The 17124-nt window shown below is 35.0% G+C and overlaps 1 protein-coding gene across 2 annotated transcripts; it reads left to right on the top strand.

Moving 5' to 3' along the window:
• Positions 1–9302: 9302 nt before the first annotated feature.
• LOC100775903 (rhamnogalacturonan I rhamnosyltransferase 1) lies at positions 9303–15910 on the top strand. Of its 2 annotated transcripts, XM_003516228.5 has the most exons (9): positions 9303–9744; positions 9845–10159; positions 11206–11273; positions 11355–11443; positions 11528–11690; positions 12906–13195; positions 13560–13764; positions 14491–14648; positions 15199–15910. In XM_003516228.5, the coding sequence occupies exons 2-9, from the start codon at positions 9889–9891 to the stop codon at positions 15473–15475; spliced, it is 1521 nt and encodes a 506-aa protein (XP_003516276.1). In that variant the 5' UTR covers positions 9303–9744; positions 9845–9888; the 3' UTR covers positions 15476–15910. The 2 variants fall into 2 exon arrangements, with proteins under 2 accessions (XP_003516276.1, XP_014628932.1); XM_014773446.3 differs by lacking the exons at positions 9303–9744; positions 9845–10159 and adding an exon at positions 10176–10814.
• The last annotated feature ends 1214 nt before the right edge of the window (positions 15911–17124 follow it).

Here is a 17124-nt window from a genome sequence, read left to right as displayed (position 1 = left end):
CTTGTTAAAAGCCCTTCAAGCCAAAACCCTGGATTTTCTATTTTTGGGACAAAAGAATTGAGTAGGGAAAAAAGTACAACATTGGGTTTGGAGTGTAGGTCAGCTGCAGTAGAACTTCAGGTGGGTGGAATTCCATGTTCGTGGGATTGCTTTGCCATCTAGCTCTTGTAGTCGGTACGCTCCGTTGTCAAGGTTGGTTGTAACCCTGAAGGGACCTTCTCAGTTGGGGCAAGCATTCCTGCTTGGGGGTCTTTCCTGGCTTAAAGTCTAACTCGCCATACGAGGTCGTCGGGTTAAAAGGCTCGTGGTTGAACCTTCGTATTGTATCTTTGAGCTACTTGAAGTTTGATAGCTTTTTCTCTAATCGTTGCCATTTCTCGAACTTCTTCGATGATTTCAAGTTCCACCCTTATATTTTCTTCATTTTGTTGTTGCTGGAACAAAAGTCTCCTTGTCAATGGTTCCCCGACTTCTATAGGGATTATGGCATCTGTGTCATATGTATGTCGATAAGGAGTTTCGTTGGTGGCTGTCTGGGGTGTATAGTGGTACGCCCAGATTATGCTAGAGTTCTTCTTTCTATAGGCCTTTAGACTTATCGAGTCTAGTATGTATAGCCTTGAGGATGACTTTGTTAGCTGCCTCTGCCTATCTGTTAGTTTGAGGATGTTCGACAAAGGTTACTAGGTGCTTCATGCCTAGCCTTGTCAGGAAGTCTGAGCTTTGAATTGAGTGTTGTTGTCGGTGACAATGGCGTATGGGAGGCCGTACTTGCAGATGAGGTGTTTCCAAGTGAATTTTTCCACCTCATTGGCTGTAATTTCCCGAAGTGGTCGTGCTTCTATGCACTTAGTGAAGTAGTCCATTGTGACTAGTAAGTATTTGACTGCTCATGGGCCTTTGGCAATGATCCCAGGATGTCCATTCCCCACATGGCGAAGGGCCAAGGGGAGCTCAGACTGTGAAGGTTGTCAGGAGGAGTGTGTGGCACATTCACAAACTCTTGACATCGTCTGCATCTCCTGGTAAAATTAAGGGCATTTTCCCTAAGTGTTGGCCACTACTGGCTATCTCGTACCGCTTTGGTAGCTTAGGAGCGTTCTCCAATATAGAGACTGCAAATCCCTTCGTGAAGTTCTCTCACGATGTAGTCTGCCTATTAATTGTTTAGGCATTTGAGTAGAGGTGTTGTCAACCCTCTTTTGAATAGCTCACCATCAAGGATGGGGTAGTAGCTGACCTTTCGTTTGAAGCGTTGGGTTTCGTCCTCATCTGGTGGCAGGACCCCTCGAATTAGGAAGTTCTTGTAGGGGGTCATCTAGTTTGGTTCCTCCTCTTATTCGGCCATAATTTCCTCAAAATCTATGGGGGAGTTTGGAGCGTCTCCTGAATGATGGTCTTGAGGTGCTTGACCTTCTTGGTGCTGGTCAGCTTAGAGAGTAGGTCCGCTTGGGTGTTGCTTGCCCAAGGGATGTAGTACATTTCGAAACATTTGAAATTGTTGATGAGAGACTTTGCTATGTGATAGTACTTGATCAACACTGTTTCCTTGGTCTGGTATGTGTTGGTGACTTGTCCTTGGACAAGTGGGGAGTCTGTGTAGCATTATAGCCTCTTGTGTTGGACAAGTGGCCTCAGAAATTTTAAGTAGGGAGGGTTGAATTAAGATTTCGTTGACTATTCCTAATTGAAAAAAAAATCCCTTTCTTAGATATTCCCTAGATTCAATTATTTCTTTAATTTTAAGTTACTCGGATAACAAATAAGGAGAAGTAAACTTAAAGAAATATAAACACAATAGAAAGTAAAAGAAATTAAGGAAAGAGAGAATGCAAAACCGGATTTATACTGGTTCGGCCATAACCCGTGCCTACGTCCAGTCCCTAAGCAACTCGCTTGAGATTTCCACTATCCTTGTAAAATCCTTTACAAGCAATGAACCACAAAGGACTTCCCTCTTTTGTGTTCAGTGATTACAACCAAGAAGTTATTCCCACTTCTTGCAATGAACCCCAAGGAACGTTGGTCCCTTGTGTCTAGTGATAACAACCAAGAAGTTATACCCACTTCTTGCAATGAACCCAAAAGATGTTGGTCTTTTGTGTCCAATGATCAACCAAGAAGCAAATCATGCTTCTTGCAATGAACCCAATGAACGTTGGTCCCTTGTGTTCAATGTTTGTAACCAAGAAAACCTTCTCTTGAAAACAGTCACCAAGAGTAGGTTTCTTGAAAAGCTTTTTGTAAGAATGGAGGAGAGGAAGAAAATAGAATAGCACAAGTTTTTGCCCAATGAACTTTTCTTGACAAAGCAAGTGTTGAACAAAAACTTTTAGAAAGATGTTGCGAAATTAGTGTTAATCAATTTTCTAAAATTCGTGCCATGGTCGCATATTTATAGTCATTTGATGGCTCTTGAAGAACCATGTTAAAAGTTTTGACTCTTGGCAAAAACTAATCACTTTAAAAGTTGTGACTCTTTGGCAATTTATTTTTCAGAACCAGTCACTTTAAAAGTTGTGACTCTTGACAATTTCTTCAAAACCAATCACTTTAAAAGTTGTGACTCTTGACAATTTCTTCAAAACCAATCACTGGTAATCGATTACCATAATGGTGTAATCGATTACACAGTTTATTTTATCAAAAGTTGTGAATCTTCATGTTGAGGTTTGAAATCCAACGTTCAAAAACCACTGGTAATCGATTACAAATATTGTATAATCAATTACACTATTTTGAAAATATTTTGTCACAAGTTGTGACTCTTGAGATTTGAAATTCAACGTTCAAAAACATTGGTAATCGATTACATGCCCATGGTAATCGATTACTACTTTGTAAAATAGTTATAAAACTGTTTTGGGCTTCTGGTAATCTATTACTGCCTTATGGTAATCGATTACCAGAGAGTAAAAACTCTGGTAAAAGATTTTTCTTTGAAAAATTCTTTTGGACAAATTGTGCTATTGAATCTTTTCTTTGAAAAATTCTTTTTATACTTATCTTGATGTTTTTCTTGAGGTTCTTGCATATCTTGAGTCTTCTCTTGAATCTTCACTTGAATCTTCTTGATTCTTTAATCTTGTTTGAATGGATCTTTAATAATCTTTGGCATCATCAAAATAATCTTGGAAGCTTTGCTTCTACATCTTGGCTCTGACTTCTCTTGCTAGCTTCAGATCTGCAATGAGCGCTTCGTACTCTGCCTGGTTGTTTGAGGCTCTAAAATTGAGTTTGAGGGCTTGCTCTAGAGTGATAATGTCAGGGCTTTTGAGGATGATCCCTATCCCACTTCCTTTTACGTTGGATGCACTGTCAACATAAAGGATCCACCAGCCTGGGGTGGTTGTGTTATTTCCAGAGAATTCTGCTAGAAAGTCAGCCATGAACTATGTCTTCATAGGGCTGCGTGGTTTGTACTGGATGCCAAACTCTGAAAGTTTAACAGACTAGGCCACCATCCTTCCTACGAGTTCAGGCTTTCTCAAAACCTGTTTGATGGGGTAGTTCATCTTGACTACCACTTGATGACTTTGGAAGTAGGGCCTAAGTTGTCAGGTTGAGGTGACGAGTGCTAGTGCCACCTTTTTGATCATTTGGTAGCGCTTCTCAATGTCACGGAGCATGTGGCTGGTGAAGAAGATAGGGAGTTGGTGTTTCCCTTCCTTTTGTACGAGGGCTAAGCTGACATCTTTGTCAGCTACTAACAGATACAAGAGTAGGGGTGCTCCTAGCCTAGGTCTACTCAAAATTGGCGGTGTGGCTATGGTCTTCTTAAAAGCCAGAAAGGCTTGTTCACGAGTCTTGTCCCATGAGAAGGACTTAGTTTTCTTGAGCAGTTTGTAGAAAGGCTTCGCCTTTTTGGCGAGCTTTGGGAGGAACCTGGACAGGGATGGTAACCTATCGTTGAGCTTCTGAACTTCTTGTATGTTGGTTGGGTTGTGCATTTTGAGTATGGCAGTGCATTTGTCGGGGTTGGCTTCAATCCCCGGTGTGTGATCATGAAGTCGAGGAACTTGTTGCCGCCTACCCCAAAAGTACATTTTTCAGGGTTGAGGCGTATGTCGTATTTGCATAGTCCCCCGAAGACTTCTTCCAGGTCCGCTACATGTTGGGGTATGCTTTGAGACTTCACAATCATATCATCCACATATACCTCGACATTTTGTCTGAAAGTTGGCATCTTCAGTGATAAATGTCATTTTCTACTTGTCTGGAGGATGCATTCTGATTTGGTTGTATCTAGAGTAGGTGTCCAGGAAGCTTAGCACTTGGAACCCAGACTTCCCATCGACTAGCCTGTCGATGCTGGGCAGAGGGTACGCGTCTTTGGGGCATGCCCCATTGAGATCAATGTAGTCGGTGCACATTCTCCATTTGTCGTTGGCTTTTTTGACCATTATGACATTGGCGAGTCAGGAGGAAAACCTGACCTCTTTGAGGAAGTTTGCGCGGAGTATCTTATTGACTTCTTCTTTGACAACTTTGCACCATTCTTCTCTCATTTTTTTTTCTTTTCTTCTGTGATATTGGTTTGGCTTGTGGGAAAATGGCAAGTTTTTGGTAGATTATGTCGGGATGGATTCTCGGCATGTCAAAAGGCTGTCATGCAAATAAATCCACATTTTTGTGTATGACATTGGCGATGCACTGGTGCTCGTGACTGGTAAAGTCCCTACTGAGCCGTGTGCACTGCCTGGGTTTAGGTCTAAGTTACAGCTGGGCAAGCTCTTCGATGGGTTTTGGGCCTCTATCAAAATTTTCGTCTCGTGGATCTATGTCAAACTCATTGCCCTGGCTTGTTCGGTCAAGGCTCAGGCTTGAGACCCTTCGTTTATTGTCATGACTTGAGTGCCTTCGATCGCTGCGGGGTGAGGCCTAGCAGGCTCCCGAATGGGAGGATATTGTGTTACCTTTAGGCTTTCTGCATAGCATTGTCGTGCCTGCTTCTGATCAGCCTTGACGGTTACGATCTCCCCTGTCAATGTAGTGAATAGGGAATTTCATTATCAGATGGAGTGTGCAGACTATGGCTCAAAGCACGTTGAGTGTCTTTCTGTCGATTTAGGAAAAATATGATGTGTTTGTGTCAGCCAGTAAATATCTGATGGTGAAGCTCCTTCAGAGCTTGCCCAGACCGAAGGTGGTCATCAAGTGCACATAGCCTCTAGTCTCGACTCTCTTGCCGGAAAGTCGAGGAGTGGATCGGCGTGAGGGTGGACAGTGTCGGGTGAGACCTTGAGTCTCTGGAAGGTTTTCCAATATAGGATATCAACAGAACTGTCCTGATCGATGAGGACCCTAGACACCATAAAGTTTGCTATGATGATGGAGACAACCACATGGTCGTATTGGTTGACAGAATTGATGCCCTTGAAGTCCCTATCCGTGAAGGTGATAAAAAGGAGACTTCATTGTAAGGGTGTGTCGACAAAGTTAATGTCAATGTCCTGGATGGCATTTAAGGTGCCATTTTTGGGATTGTCTGGACTGTCCGCCATAGGAAAAGTCTCCAACGATGGTTTTGATTACAACTCTGATGTGTTGGGCATGTTCCTGTTTCGGTGGAGGTGATCTCTCACACCGTTGTGGTTGTTGTCTCTGTCTGCCTCAATCTTTTGCTCTTCTCCTGTCTGCTTCTTGGTTCCTGTGCTGCTCCTTTTGATGTCCTACGGGTCTTGCTCCTGCATGGTGATAGTCTGGTCTTTTTACAAACTAGGCTAAGTACCTAACTTGTATAAGTTATCTGATCTTGTCCTTTAGGACCCAGCAATCTTCAGTGTTATGACCAATACCATGGTGATACCTACAGTACTTGATTGCATCTGACCTCGACCTAGGAGGTTTCATCTGGGGTAGCCGGATGGGTACCTCTAGGTTGCAGGCTTCCTCGAGAATCATGGTATGATTGGGCATCAGAGGTGTGTAACGCTCATACTTGAGCCCTTTGAAGAGAGGCTGGCACTTGTCTGGCTTGTGCCTCTTGTTCGACTTGTGCAAGTCGGCCTTAGTGTTTGCTTTGTGCTTGTCGTGCTTCTGTTCAACTTGGAAGACTTCATTCCAAAATTTGGGCATTTCTTTCATCTAGATGTAGCCCTCGGCTCATTGGTGTAGCTCGTCCATGCTACTAGGTGGTTTTTTGCACAAACTATCTGCGAACTTGTCGGTGCATAGTGCGAGGAGCATGGAATGCAACGCTACCTCGGGGTTGAGATTTCAGATCTGGACAGCTGTGCCCTAATCTGTCCATGAATTTTCTGAAAGACTCGTCGTCTGCTTGTTGTAGACTGACCAAGGCGAGCAAGGTCATGCGGTAAGACCTGCTAGTGACATACTGCGATGATCCTTATGAATAAAAAAATGAATTCTCTTTTTTTAATTTTTTTTGGCAATAATTAACTTTACCCGCAATAGCTTTATCTTTATCTCTTTTATATGTCAAAGTAAGTAGGTGGAGACTTTTTTAGAAATTTTTATTGCACCTTTGATGAGTAATGAATGAAAAAAATATCAATACATGTGCATTAAACACTAATTGAGTGGAAAAAAAATAAAATTAATATTTAGAGCATCTCTAATGGAATTTTCTTGAAGGATTTCTTAAGTGAAAAATTTGTTTCTTACCGTTTCTTTTCTATTGGAATAAATCTATGTGGCAAGGGAAGTTTCTCAAAAATAAGATTTGTATATTTTGCAAGAAACTGTTTCTTAGTAATAAAAAATAATATTTATTTGACATTTAATAACACTATAATTAAACCATAATAAAGTGAAAATAAAAAAAAATATATAAGCGAATGTTTTGAAGTTTCTTACCATTGGAACAATATAGATTTCTTATAATGACATGGTACTATAACTCAAGAAACCTATTTAAAAAAATTTCCTTAAAAATACTCTTAACATCTCAAATATGGAGCTTTTTACATTACATTTTAAAATTTTTAAAACACATACCATTAATGCCCAAATATATATGTGTATTAATAGACATTAATTGAGGGAAAAGAATTAAAATTAATATTTAACATCTGAAATATGTAACTTTTTACCTTACATTTAAAAATTAAAAACATACCTTTAATGTCCAAATATACGTGTGTATTAATAGACATTAATTGAGTAAAAAAAAATTAAAACTAATATTAATTTAACCTCTGAAATATAAAACAATTTACTTATTTTAAAACTAAAATATATGTTTTATTATCAAATGTTAATGATAGATAAGTAATCCATCTAACCAATCATGATTATACTTTATTTCCATAGAGTCATTACAAAATATAAAGATACAATGACAAATATAGGAACATCTTTTGAAAGAAAACATTACACAAAAATTTACTTATATGTGTCTTGAATTGGTAAGTATTTTAGATATAGTAAATTTATTTTAAATTGTATATTATTTAATTATGTTATGAGATTTTTCTTACTTTTTCTATCAAACAAAAATAAACAGTAAAGTGATGTTTAAACATAAAAATTCAAATACTTTAATGCCTTTTATTAAAAAAATTGATCCCATTTATAATTAAATATTTTATTTTATTTATCAAAGTATTTGATTGGCTAATCTAATTTTATAAAAAAAAAGGAGAACAATGAAGTTTGAAAATAAATAATATTTGTCATCAATTTTTGAATTTATTCAATATAATAATACACATTCTTCAGATAGTTTAAATTAAGATAATAATAATAAATAAATAAATATATAAAAGGTTTATCATTTGTTTTAACTACTAATATAATTAAAACCATTAAAATGTGATGTAAATGAACCTTTTTCTCTTAGCTTGCACTTTTTCAATTTTCTATTCCATATTGCGCCATTTTTTATTTTTTGAAAATGAATATCAATGCACACATAACTTCTAATTTTATTTAATGTATTTTAGTCTTTATAGCCATTCTGCTAGGTTTGGTATTCAAAATATAAAGGAGATGAAAGCTAGTTCTTCCATTTTCCCCTTTCAAGCTTTGATGACTACATGATTTCAACCATAGCAAAATTTATTACCATTTTATTTATTTATTTATTTATTAATTTATTTAACTTTTAACATTAATTTGTGATTTCAAATTAACTGAAAAATATAACATTAATCTTTGTCTCTGAAAAAGATTAATTACTTAAAAATTACTTCGTACTAATATCATGATTAGAAAAAAAAATTTACACATATTTATTAGAAGAAATATACTACAATGAAGGTTTTTATTTTGTTACAATTTAAAATATAGTTCTTCAAATATTTTTGAAATCATATATTAATTATACATACATTATATATGTTGATAATATTATTCATGATATTTTACATGTATACTTGACTGAATTATTTTTATCTTTATTTTGTTTGATAAGGTGTTTGAGACATATAAAAAATAATTGAAGAATTATATATCTATTTCAACAATTTACATATATTTATAATTCCTTATAACAATAATAATTATTTTCTTAAGCGTAACACATGTTATCTTACTTTTATTAAATTGAATTATTTTTTTAGTATTTTACTTATTATATGTCAAAGCAAATAATTCAATAAAAAATTTGTTATACAGCTATATTATTTAATAATAATTATTTTATATTACATAAAAAACTGTTTATTTTGTGAATCACACTCATAAATTAAAACCAAGTATTATAAGAACTAAAAGAACATATTAAATAAATGTTAATGTCAACCTATCATGTACCACCTCACCATTTTTTCCATATCGCAAGACTACACGTATATGCACACCTAAGCCTTTAATGACAGACAAATGAAAAAGACTAAAAGTGGTAATGGAACAAAAGTTAGGAACTTTAACTTTCAAAAATTATATTTAAAGGACTAAAACGAACATCTAAAAAAGTTAATGAAAAAAGAAATTAAGCCCATAAAAGGTTCTGTTTTATCTAAATAATTAATGAATAATAAATACTGTATACTCTAGAATGTTCATTGTAGGCTAAGAAATTATTAAAATTATAAGAAGTGTTTAATGTTGATATATATTCTCATTTAATTATAAATTACTATTTAAATTATTTTAAGATAATTGTCTTAAAAGTTAATAAATTTATAATAAATTATAATTAAATGATCGGGTAAAATTTTACACTGTAATTTTTTTTCTCTTCTAATAATCTTACGATTATTTTTTTAATTTTCCCCATTTTTTTTGTTAGTTATCCATATCCATTTTGACTGCATCATTTTTCATGAGAAATACTACTAGTACGGTAACTGACCTGGTCGTAGTTATACTCATTTTATTTTAAAACTTAGTGTAAAGCGAGAAAATCAGAATCGGATAGAGAGAAAGAGAACATTTTTTACTGTGGAAAAGAGCGAGAAAACTTCCATTGAGATTGGCGAAATCGTGGTGTGGGATAGAAAAGGCAAAGAAAAAAAGAAAGGAAAAAACAAAATTTTCCCAGAAAAGGGAATCCAGAAATGCATTGCAAGACCGTTTGTTTGTCGTTGAGATTTGATCCTATCCCTTCACTCCCTTGTTCTTGGATCTCTGTGTCTTCTTGCTATTCCAATCTTTCTCTATAACTCTTTTTTCTTTCTTTTTAAAATTTTTGGCCATTGATTCTTTAAGAGCTCTCTGTTTGAGCAAAAATATCCTTTTTTGAGCCTCCCCCACGATAACTTGCATCAAATCCAATTCTGGGTTGGTTTCAATTTCTCCTAAAGATTCATTCACTTTGTTGCATTGTTTGTGCCCGAGGTAGGGATTCATGGGTTTGCGAATTTTGCATTGTTATAATGTGCATTAATTAATGAAGTTATTTATTTATCGTTGTATCTTTGTGTTATACTGTGTGAAGGTTTTAAGGTTCGATGAAGCGGCAATGAGGTGTGTGGCCGAGAAATGGAGGTTAGATCAGAGGGTATACAAGTGAGGTGTGATAAACTTCAGAGTCCCGTGATTCCTAGGACACGTTTGAGGATTTGGTTCATTCGTGTGTGCTCAAGCATTGTGGTGTGGACGTGTCTGGTTCAGTTAGTGACAGTGAGTGAACTATGGCATTCACATTTGATTTCTGGGATTACTAATGGTATATATCACATAACCCAAGTTCAGCTTCCAATACAAGAGGATAATGGGGTTGCTCAATCGCCTCCTGTTTTTCTTCCGCCAAGTTAGTTTCATTACTGAATACTTGTCTTACTGCTAAATTTTTTGCTTAAATGAAGAATTTGTAGTTGTAATCCAACATTGGATAAAATATAATTGATTTCTTAAATGAAGAATTTGTAGTTGTAAACATTGGATAAAATATAATTGAGCAACGAAATTCACGTGTATTATTGGCCATGTGTTATTTTTGTTGTTAGACGGTTATGGTCCTTATGGTTGTCATTAACTAAAAGTAGGTGCAAATTCTGTTAGATTTGTGGATTGTGAAATCTCTTTGGAGCATCAATGATGTATTGATTTATGTTTGTTAACTGGTATTCATTAGTCGGTTTTCTAGTGGCCTTTGGGCCATTATAAGTTGGGGATGTATGACGAGAGCATTAGAATTTCAAACTAAGATAAGATCAAATCTTACTGAATTCTGAAAGCCGACATTAATTTGATATTTTATCATGTTTTGGGGATTTCCTGCAAGAAGAGCTGCTTTATACTGATTTGTGGTCCCATTCAGTTTTGGTTAGGGGTAGCAGGAGGGACCTAAATGGAAAGCAAATATGACTATAACATAGGGTCTACTGCTTCATCCCAATTATTCTTTTAAGACATGCATATGTGCATGGTTGTTTTACATGTACCTTTCTACGTTGAAATAAGAGGTAATTATCTCTAAATATTACAAAAAGATCTCCTCTCATACATTTTATGTGTTGTCCTTCTATAGAACTTCTTTTATAACTATTTTATATGTTTGATTTATTTGAAACTGCTTGCTTGAGATAGTTTGCTTGTGCGTTTTGTTTTGGATATTAATATTGATAATTTCCTGAATTCTGGACCAAAATTGTTTGCTGTTGTTGGGCACCATCTTTTGATTTCCATTGTGTGCTTTACATTGTTAAAATGATTGTGAATGGGTATAATATGACTAATATAAAGCAATACTTGCAAATGTTTAGGTTTAATAGATAGGATATGTTAGGTGTTTTTACTTGTGTTTTCTAACACATTTTGGTATATGTTAAAGTCTTTTGACCCGAAACATTACAGGAAATTATACAAGTAATGGTTTTCTAAGAGTTTCCTGCAATGGGGGCTTGAATCAAATGCGTGCTGCGGTTTGTACTTCCTATTCTGCCATTTTTCTGTTTTTATTGTATGACAAGCATAAATACTCATTTAGAGGTACAATATTTCAGATTTGTGATATGGTGACAGTTGCTCGATTTTTGAATCTCACATTGGTTGTTCCAGAGCTTGATAAGACATCATTTTGGGCAGACCCTAGGTATATACTTTGTTCTGGAAAAACTTTAGTATCCTCTAATTTGGCCTCCTCGTCATTTTAAGTTTTTTAGTTTTCTTTTTGCAGCAATTTTGAGGACATTTTTGATGTGAAGCATTTCATTTATTCTTTAAGAGATGAAGTTCGGATAGTAAAAAGAGTGCCCAAAAAGTTCAGTAGCAAACATGGATACGCCACCTTGGAGATGCCTCCTGTTAGCTGGTCAAATGAAATATATTACTTGGAGCAGGTGTGCAGATTTTATTAGTTTTATTTCATGCGAGCAAAAAACAAAAACTATACTATGCAAAATGCAACTTAAGTTTTGATATTGTGATTATGATTCTAAACCTTTATTTTTATGTATTCGAAATATGTAGTTTTAGGGCAGCATGGATTATTTAATTTGTCAGTATTATGATATGAGGGTGTAGTTCCCCTCTAAATTGGTACATTGTTGATGCTTTTTGAGAAGGTCTTGGAGCTTTTCTCAACTTTTATGATTGTATGGCATGTAATGGTTGACTTATTATTTAGTAGACATGAAGGTAGGATGGATTGTATGTGTCAGTAATTTTGTCCTTTTGCAAATTGATTGGGACTTCGGCATTATTATTGCCACTAGTCTATAATTATGGATTTCTAAATCATGCCTTACTAATTCTTAATTTTTTTATTTGGTTACTTTTGATCTTGTTATGTGATGCACCTAGACTAAAATGCTGTGAGAACTTGTAATATTAATATATAAATAGGGAGTACAGTATAATTTTTCATTTGTCTTGTCATCGAAATGCCTCTTTACTGTCTGTACCTATCCATGGTGGAGAGTTAATTGGGATAATGGTTAAAAAATTCTTTTAATTAGGCTATTATAGATGACTTACTTTGAATGTTTTCCCCTGTAAATAACCATGAGTTTGTACTGATTTGATTTTATTGTCTGAAGTACTTGTATTTTTATCTTTTCTAGTGGACACTCCTCAGCCCTCCCCCTCTGAGTTGTCAATTGTTTCCTCATCTGGGCTAACAGTTATTGGCTCAATTTCAAATTCGGAAAATTATTAAGTTCATTAGTGTTCTTCCTTAATATCTCATATCTGTTCATCAAAAAGGAAATGACTGGAGAGGTAAATGTGCAATGCAGGAGAAGAAATGTCTGATGTTGTAGAAAATGGAGTCTATTGGTTATGTTATATTAAGAAATATATTAGCATTGAAGTGGAACATTTCAACTCTTCAATTATATTGAAATAATAAGAAAACCAAAAGTACTACTTTAAGTTGCTTTTCTTGTGTTTACTATTTATAAAGTAGACTGAGTTGTTTCTGATGTAGCTATACCAAAGTAGGTATCAAACCAAAAGTAGCACTTCATTGAGTGCACAGAATTAAGAAAATAACTACTTTTTTATGACCAGTACATATTATGAGTTTAATCTAATGCTGTTAATTCCTACTGCAGATTTTACCACTTTTTGGAAAACATAAGGTGTTACACTTCAACAAAACTGATACCCGTCTAGCAAACAATGGTCTTCCACTTTATTTACAGAAACTCAGGTGTCGTGTCAATTACCAGGCACTTAAATTCACTCCTCAAATTGAGAATTTGGGGCACAAATTGATTCAGATGCTTCATGAGAAGGGACCTTTTGTGGCGTTGCATCTGAGATATGAGATGGACATGTTGGCTTTCTCAGGTTGTACTTACGGTTGCACTGATAAAGAAGCTGAAGAGCTCAAGCAGCTGAGGTATTTTATGTTTCTTGTTTGGCTCTATATATTGGGTTTTAAGTCATTCTTGCTTATATCATTAATTGAGAGATAGATGCTTCTTATCTCAAAATTGCTAGGGAAGATACAAATGGATATCATTTTTTTCCCTGTCATAGCTAAATTACCATTGATTTGAAGTAGTTATTTATGTCTCCTATTGGATTTGAGATGAAAAATAAGCATATTATAGGTAGGGATTGATGGTAGATGCTAGTTACTTTTGCTGATAGAGGCTCCTTCTGGTTGGATTTGGAGTATTTTGTCACACTTAATGAAGAGTTTTTGTTGTAAGAATTTTTGCTATGAGCCACAGAATGTTGATTTTGCTTCTGTATTTCAGATATGCTTTCCCTTGGTGGAGAGAAAAGGAGATAATTTCTGATGAGAGGAGATCACAGGGTCTATGTCCTTTGACACCAGAGGAGGCAGCCTTAGTTTTGCGAGCCTTAGGTTTTGGTAGGGAGACACAGATCTATATTGCAGCTGGTGAGATTTATGGTGGTGAACGTAGACTTGCACAATTGAGAGCTTTATTTCCACGAATTGTGAGTTTTCATTGGCATTGTAATTTTTCCTACCACTTTTCTGTTTATTGTTTGGAACTTCTAAAAATGGTGCTGATTACTGATGCTCAATAATTGTGACCAATGAAGCACGGACACCTCTCTTGTTTGCCATGTTACCGTGTTGGACACGTTTGTGACACCGACACACCCTGACAGTTGTTTGACAGTTGTTTGACACTTGTCCGACACTTCTTATTAAGTGTCTAATTTTAAAATTAATTTTTGTTGGCTTGAACATGTAAGCTCTCACCTTTACACAACTCATACACTTGAAAAAACGTTGAAGGTTGGTTTACAAAGATGTATATACCATCAATTTAGATATTTTGTTATATGTTACTCATATTTCATTTCATTAGAGATTCTCTTACTGTGTGTGTATGTGGTGTTCCCATGTCCTAGATTTTAGACATTAGCCGTGTTGTCTGGTGTCCATGTTAGAGTCCGTGCTTCATAGATTGTGACAAATACTAATAGATTTCTGGGGATTATGAAAAATTGTCCATGTACAATTGTACATTTTGTATCACATAGGCACAGGGCAGATTCTGCTAAAAACCTTTTGAAAACCATGGTTAAGAATTGTTCTAGCTCTCAGTGGTTGGACCTGATCTAAATTATGCATTTTCTCCCTGTGATCCTCATTTCTGCTCTTTAAAATTATTCTGCATGGCAGCATCTGACTTTTCTTTTTTGCAATTTTAGGTGAAAAAGGAAACATTGCTAACCTGGGATGATTTGCAGCAGTTCCAGAATCATTCATCGCAGATGGCAGCCTTGGATTTTATGGTTTCAGCAGCCAGTAATGCATTTGTTCCTACCTATGATGGGAACATGGCAAAACTAGTGGAAGGTCATCGTAGGTATGTATTTACCTTGCAGGTTGAAAATTGATTTTGAGGAATGCTAGTTGACACAATGACACGTTCTATCAAAACAAATATAATTTCATGTTTGTCCCAAATAGAATGGGTGCCACTGATTCAGTGTGTATGTTGAATCGATTAATTTAAGCAAAGCAACTCATTGTTGCTTCCAGATTTTCACGTATTTTACGCGATTTTTGGGTCTTCACTGCCAATTCAAACTCACTATCAGTGGGATCCATAATCATAAGAAATTCATCAAGTGTATTGCTAGCAGAGGAGTGCTAGTAACACTCTAATATATATACTCTTTTTAACACATTTTTCTACTACTGGTTAAAATTTATTGAAAATTACAAAATTACGAGTGCAACACATTAAATAAGAAGTGAGACCCTCAAAATTTTGATTTCCAATAAATTTCAATTAATAGTAAAGTGTTTTTAAGATAGAGAGTGCTTCACTTGCATTTCTCTTACTAGCAATTCTGTTTGATTTTACTTGAATGTTTGTGGAAAGTTTCTTACTGAGATTAGTTTGTGCACAGGTATTCTGGTTTTAAAAAGACCATCTTATTGGATCGAAAAAAGGTGGTAGAATTGGTTGATATGCATCAGAATGGAACCCTTTCATGGATTGAGTTTGCAGATGCTGTGAGACGGGTTCACGAGAAGAGAATTGCTCAGCCAACTCGGCGAAGAGTTATATTAGATAAGCCAAAGGAAGAGGACTATTTCTATGCCAACCCTCATGAGTGCCTGTGTGAGGAAACAAATTGTGATGACTTGCTAGGTCCTCGTAACTCTAGTCAGGTATCATCATGAGTTAGGAGATGGAATCCAAAAAAATGCACCCATTCCACTCACTTGCTCAAGTATTGTGTTAAGAATGAAGATCACTGCTCCCAAGACCTTAGATTACAAGAATTTTGTAGGAAATCAGGGAAAGGAAAGCACATGAGTAAAAATAACAACAAAAAGAGAGGAAATATTAGCTTATGTTGAGGCTAGCAAAAGATGCCCCTTCATTTGTTGAATCTTCATTAGTTATTTTTTTTTTTTCATCCGTCTCTTTAAAGTTTCATTCAATGAATATTTGACAGTTCACATTGAATATACATTGAAAAAAAAAAGAGGATAAAAAGAGAACGAGTAGCCCATTATCGTATCCTAATCTCAAAGGATATGATTTTAATGAATTGACATATTAGGACTTTAATGATTCGGTGAATTGATAATTTTGAAATCCATTAGAATTGATAACCTTGAGTCATTTCTGTTGGCTAAGTCATGGGAAATGAATTGTAAATTTGAAAATTTGATTGTTCACGATGCATTTTTGTTTTTCTTATTGCTTTAGCTCTTCTGTGTCTTTCCAAAAAAGCTTGTCAGTGCTCACGAGTCCTCTCCTAAACTAAAAAACATTATAACTTGTGGCCTATGAATGGTATAATAAGGACTTCCTTTTCTAACCAGACTTGTAAAATCGCAAAACAAGAATAAAAATAAATTTAAAATTAGCATCTTCTCGTAAGTTTTCGAAATGTTCAGCGAATTTGTCTTCCAATTTTTCTTTTGCCATCCTTCTAGACACAAATATAATAGCCTAATAATAGCCTTGTCCTTATGTTTTGGGTGGTTCCATTAATTGATAGTATTTGCTTTTTTATTTCTTATTGTCAACTAATTTGTCAGCCATCTATTTTTCATGGTAGTCATATGATCATAACTTTTATCACGTGTCCTTATTCCTTCAAGGTTTTCAACCTATGTGAGTATTAATCATACTGCCAAATGCAATATAGTTGCACTCTTCCCTGTAAACGACCTTGTGTTTAGCCTTGTTTTTCTTTTGAATTTCTAATGAAGTAAGACCATTCCCTTGTATCCTTGAATCATGCAATATAACTAAATTTCTGAAGGGTTACATGGGTGGTATCCTGATTTCCTTGACTTCCATGCCCTAACTCTGCTATTTCATCAACATTAAAAAAAAAAAAAAGTTTAACAAGCATACAAGAACAAGATGTATCATCTAAATAAATGAATGGTTAATTGTATTTCATCTTAATCGTCTATTTATTTTGATAATATATCAACGATTAATTTTAGGTGGATGAGGGACTTTTTTTTACCTCTCACCTTAGAATTCACCTCCATACTTTAACTTGAATTCCTCTCTCTTTACCGGATACTAAACTTCACCCGTAAAAGTATTAAAACAAACACTAACCACATGAGTGATATATATATATATATATATATATATATATATAAAAAGGAGTAAAATAATATTTTAAGTTCTTATACATAATATTACTTATTTTTGTTATTTGAGTCTTTGTTGTACACAGAGATTTGGATTCAAATTAAAAATAAATATGATGTATTTTTTATTTTTTATTTTTTTTTAAAATATACCAATGAAACAATTTTTAATTTTTCAAAACTACATATTTTGCAAACAATTTTTA

Source organism: Glycine max, chromosome 1, assembly GCF_000004515.6.
Source record: "Glycine max cultivar Williams 82 chromosome 1, Glycine_max_v4.0, whole genome shotgun sequence".
Lineage (NCBI taxonomy): Eukaryota > Viridiplantae > Streptophyta > Magnoliopsida > Fabales > Fabaceae > Glycine > Glycine max.
The sequence above is the reverse complement of the archived record's forward strand: the minus strand, read 5'-3'. Positions and strand labels throughout refer to the sequence as shown.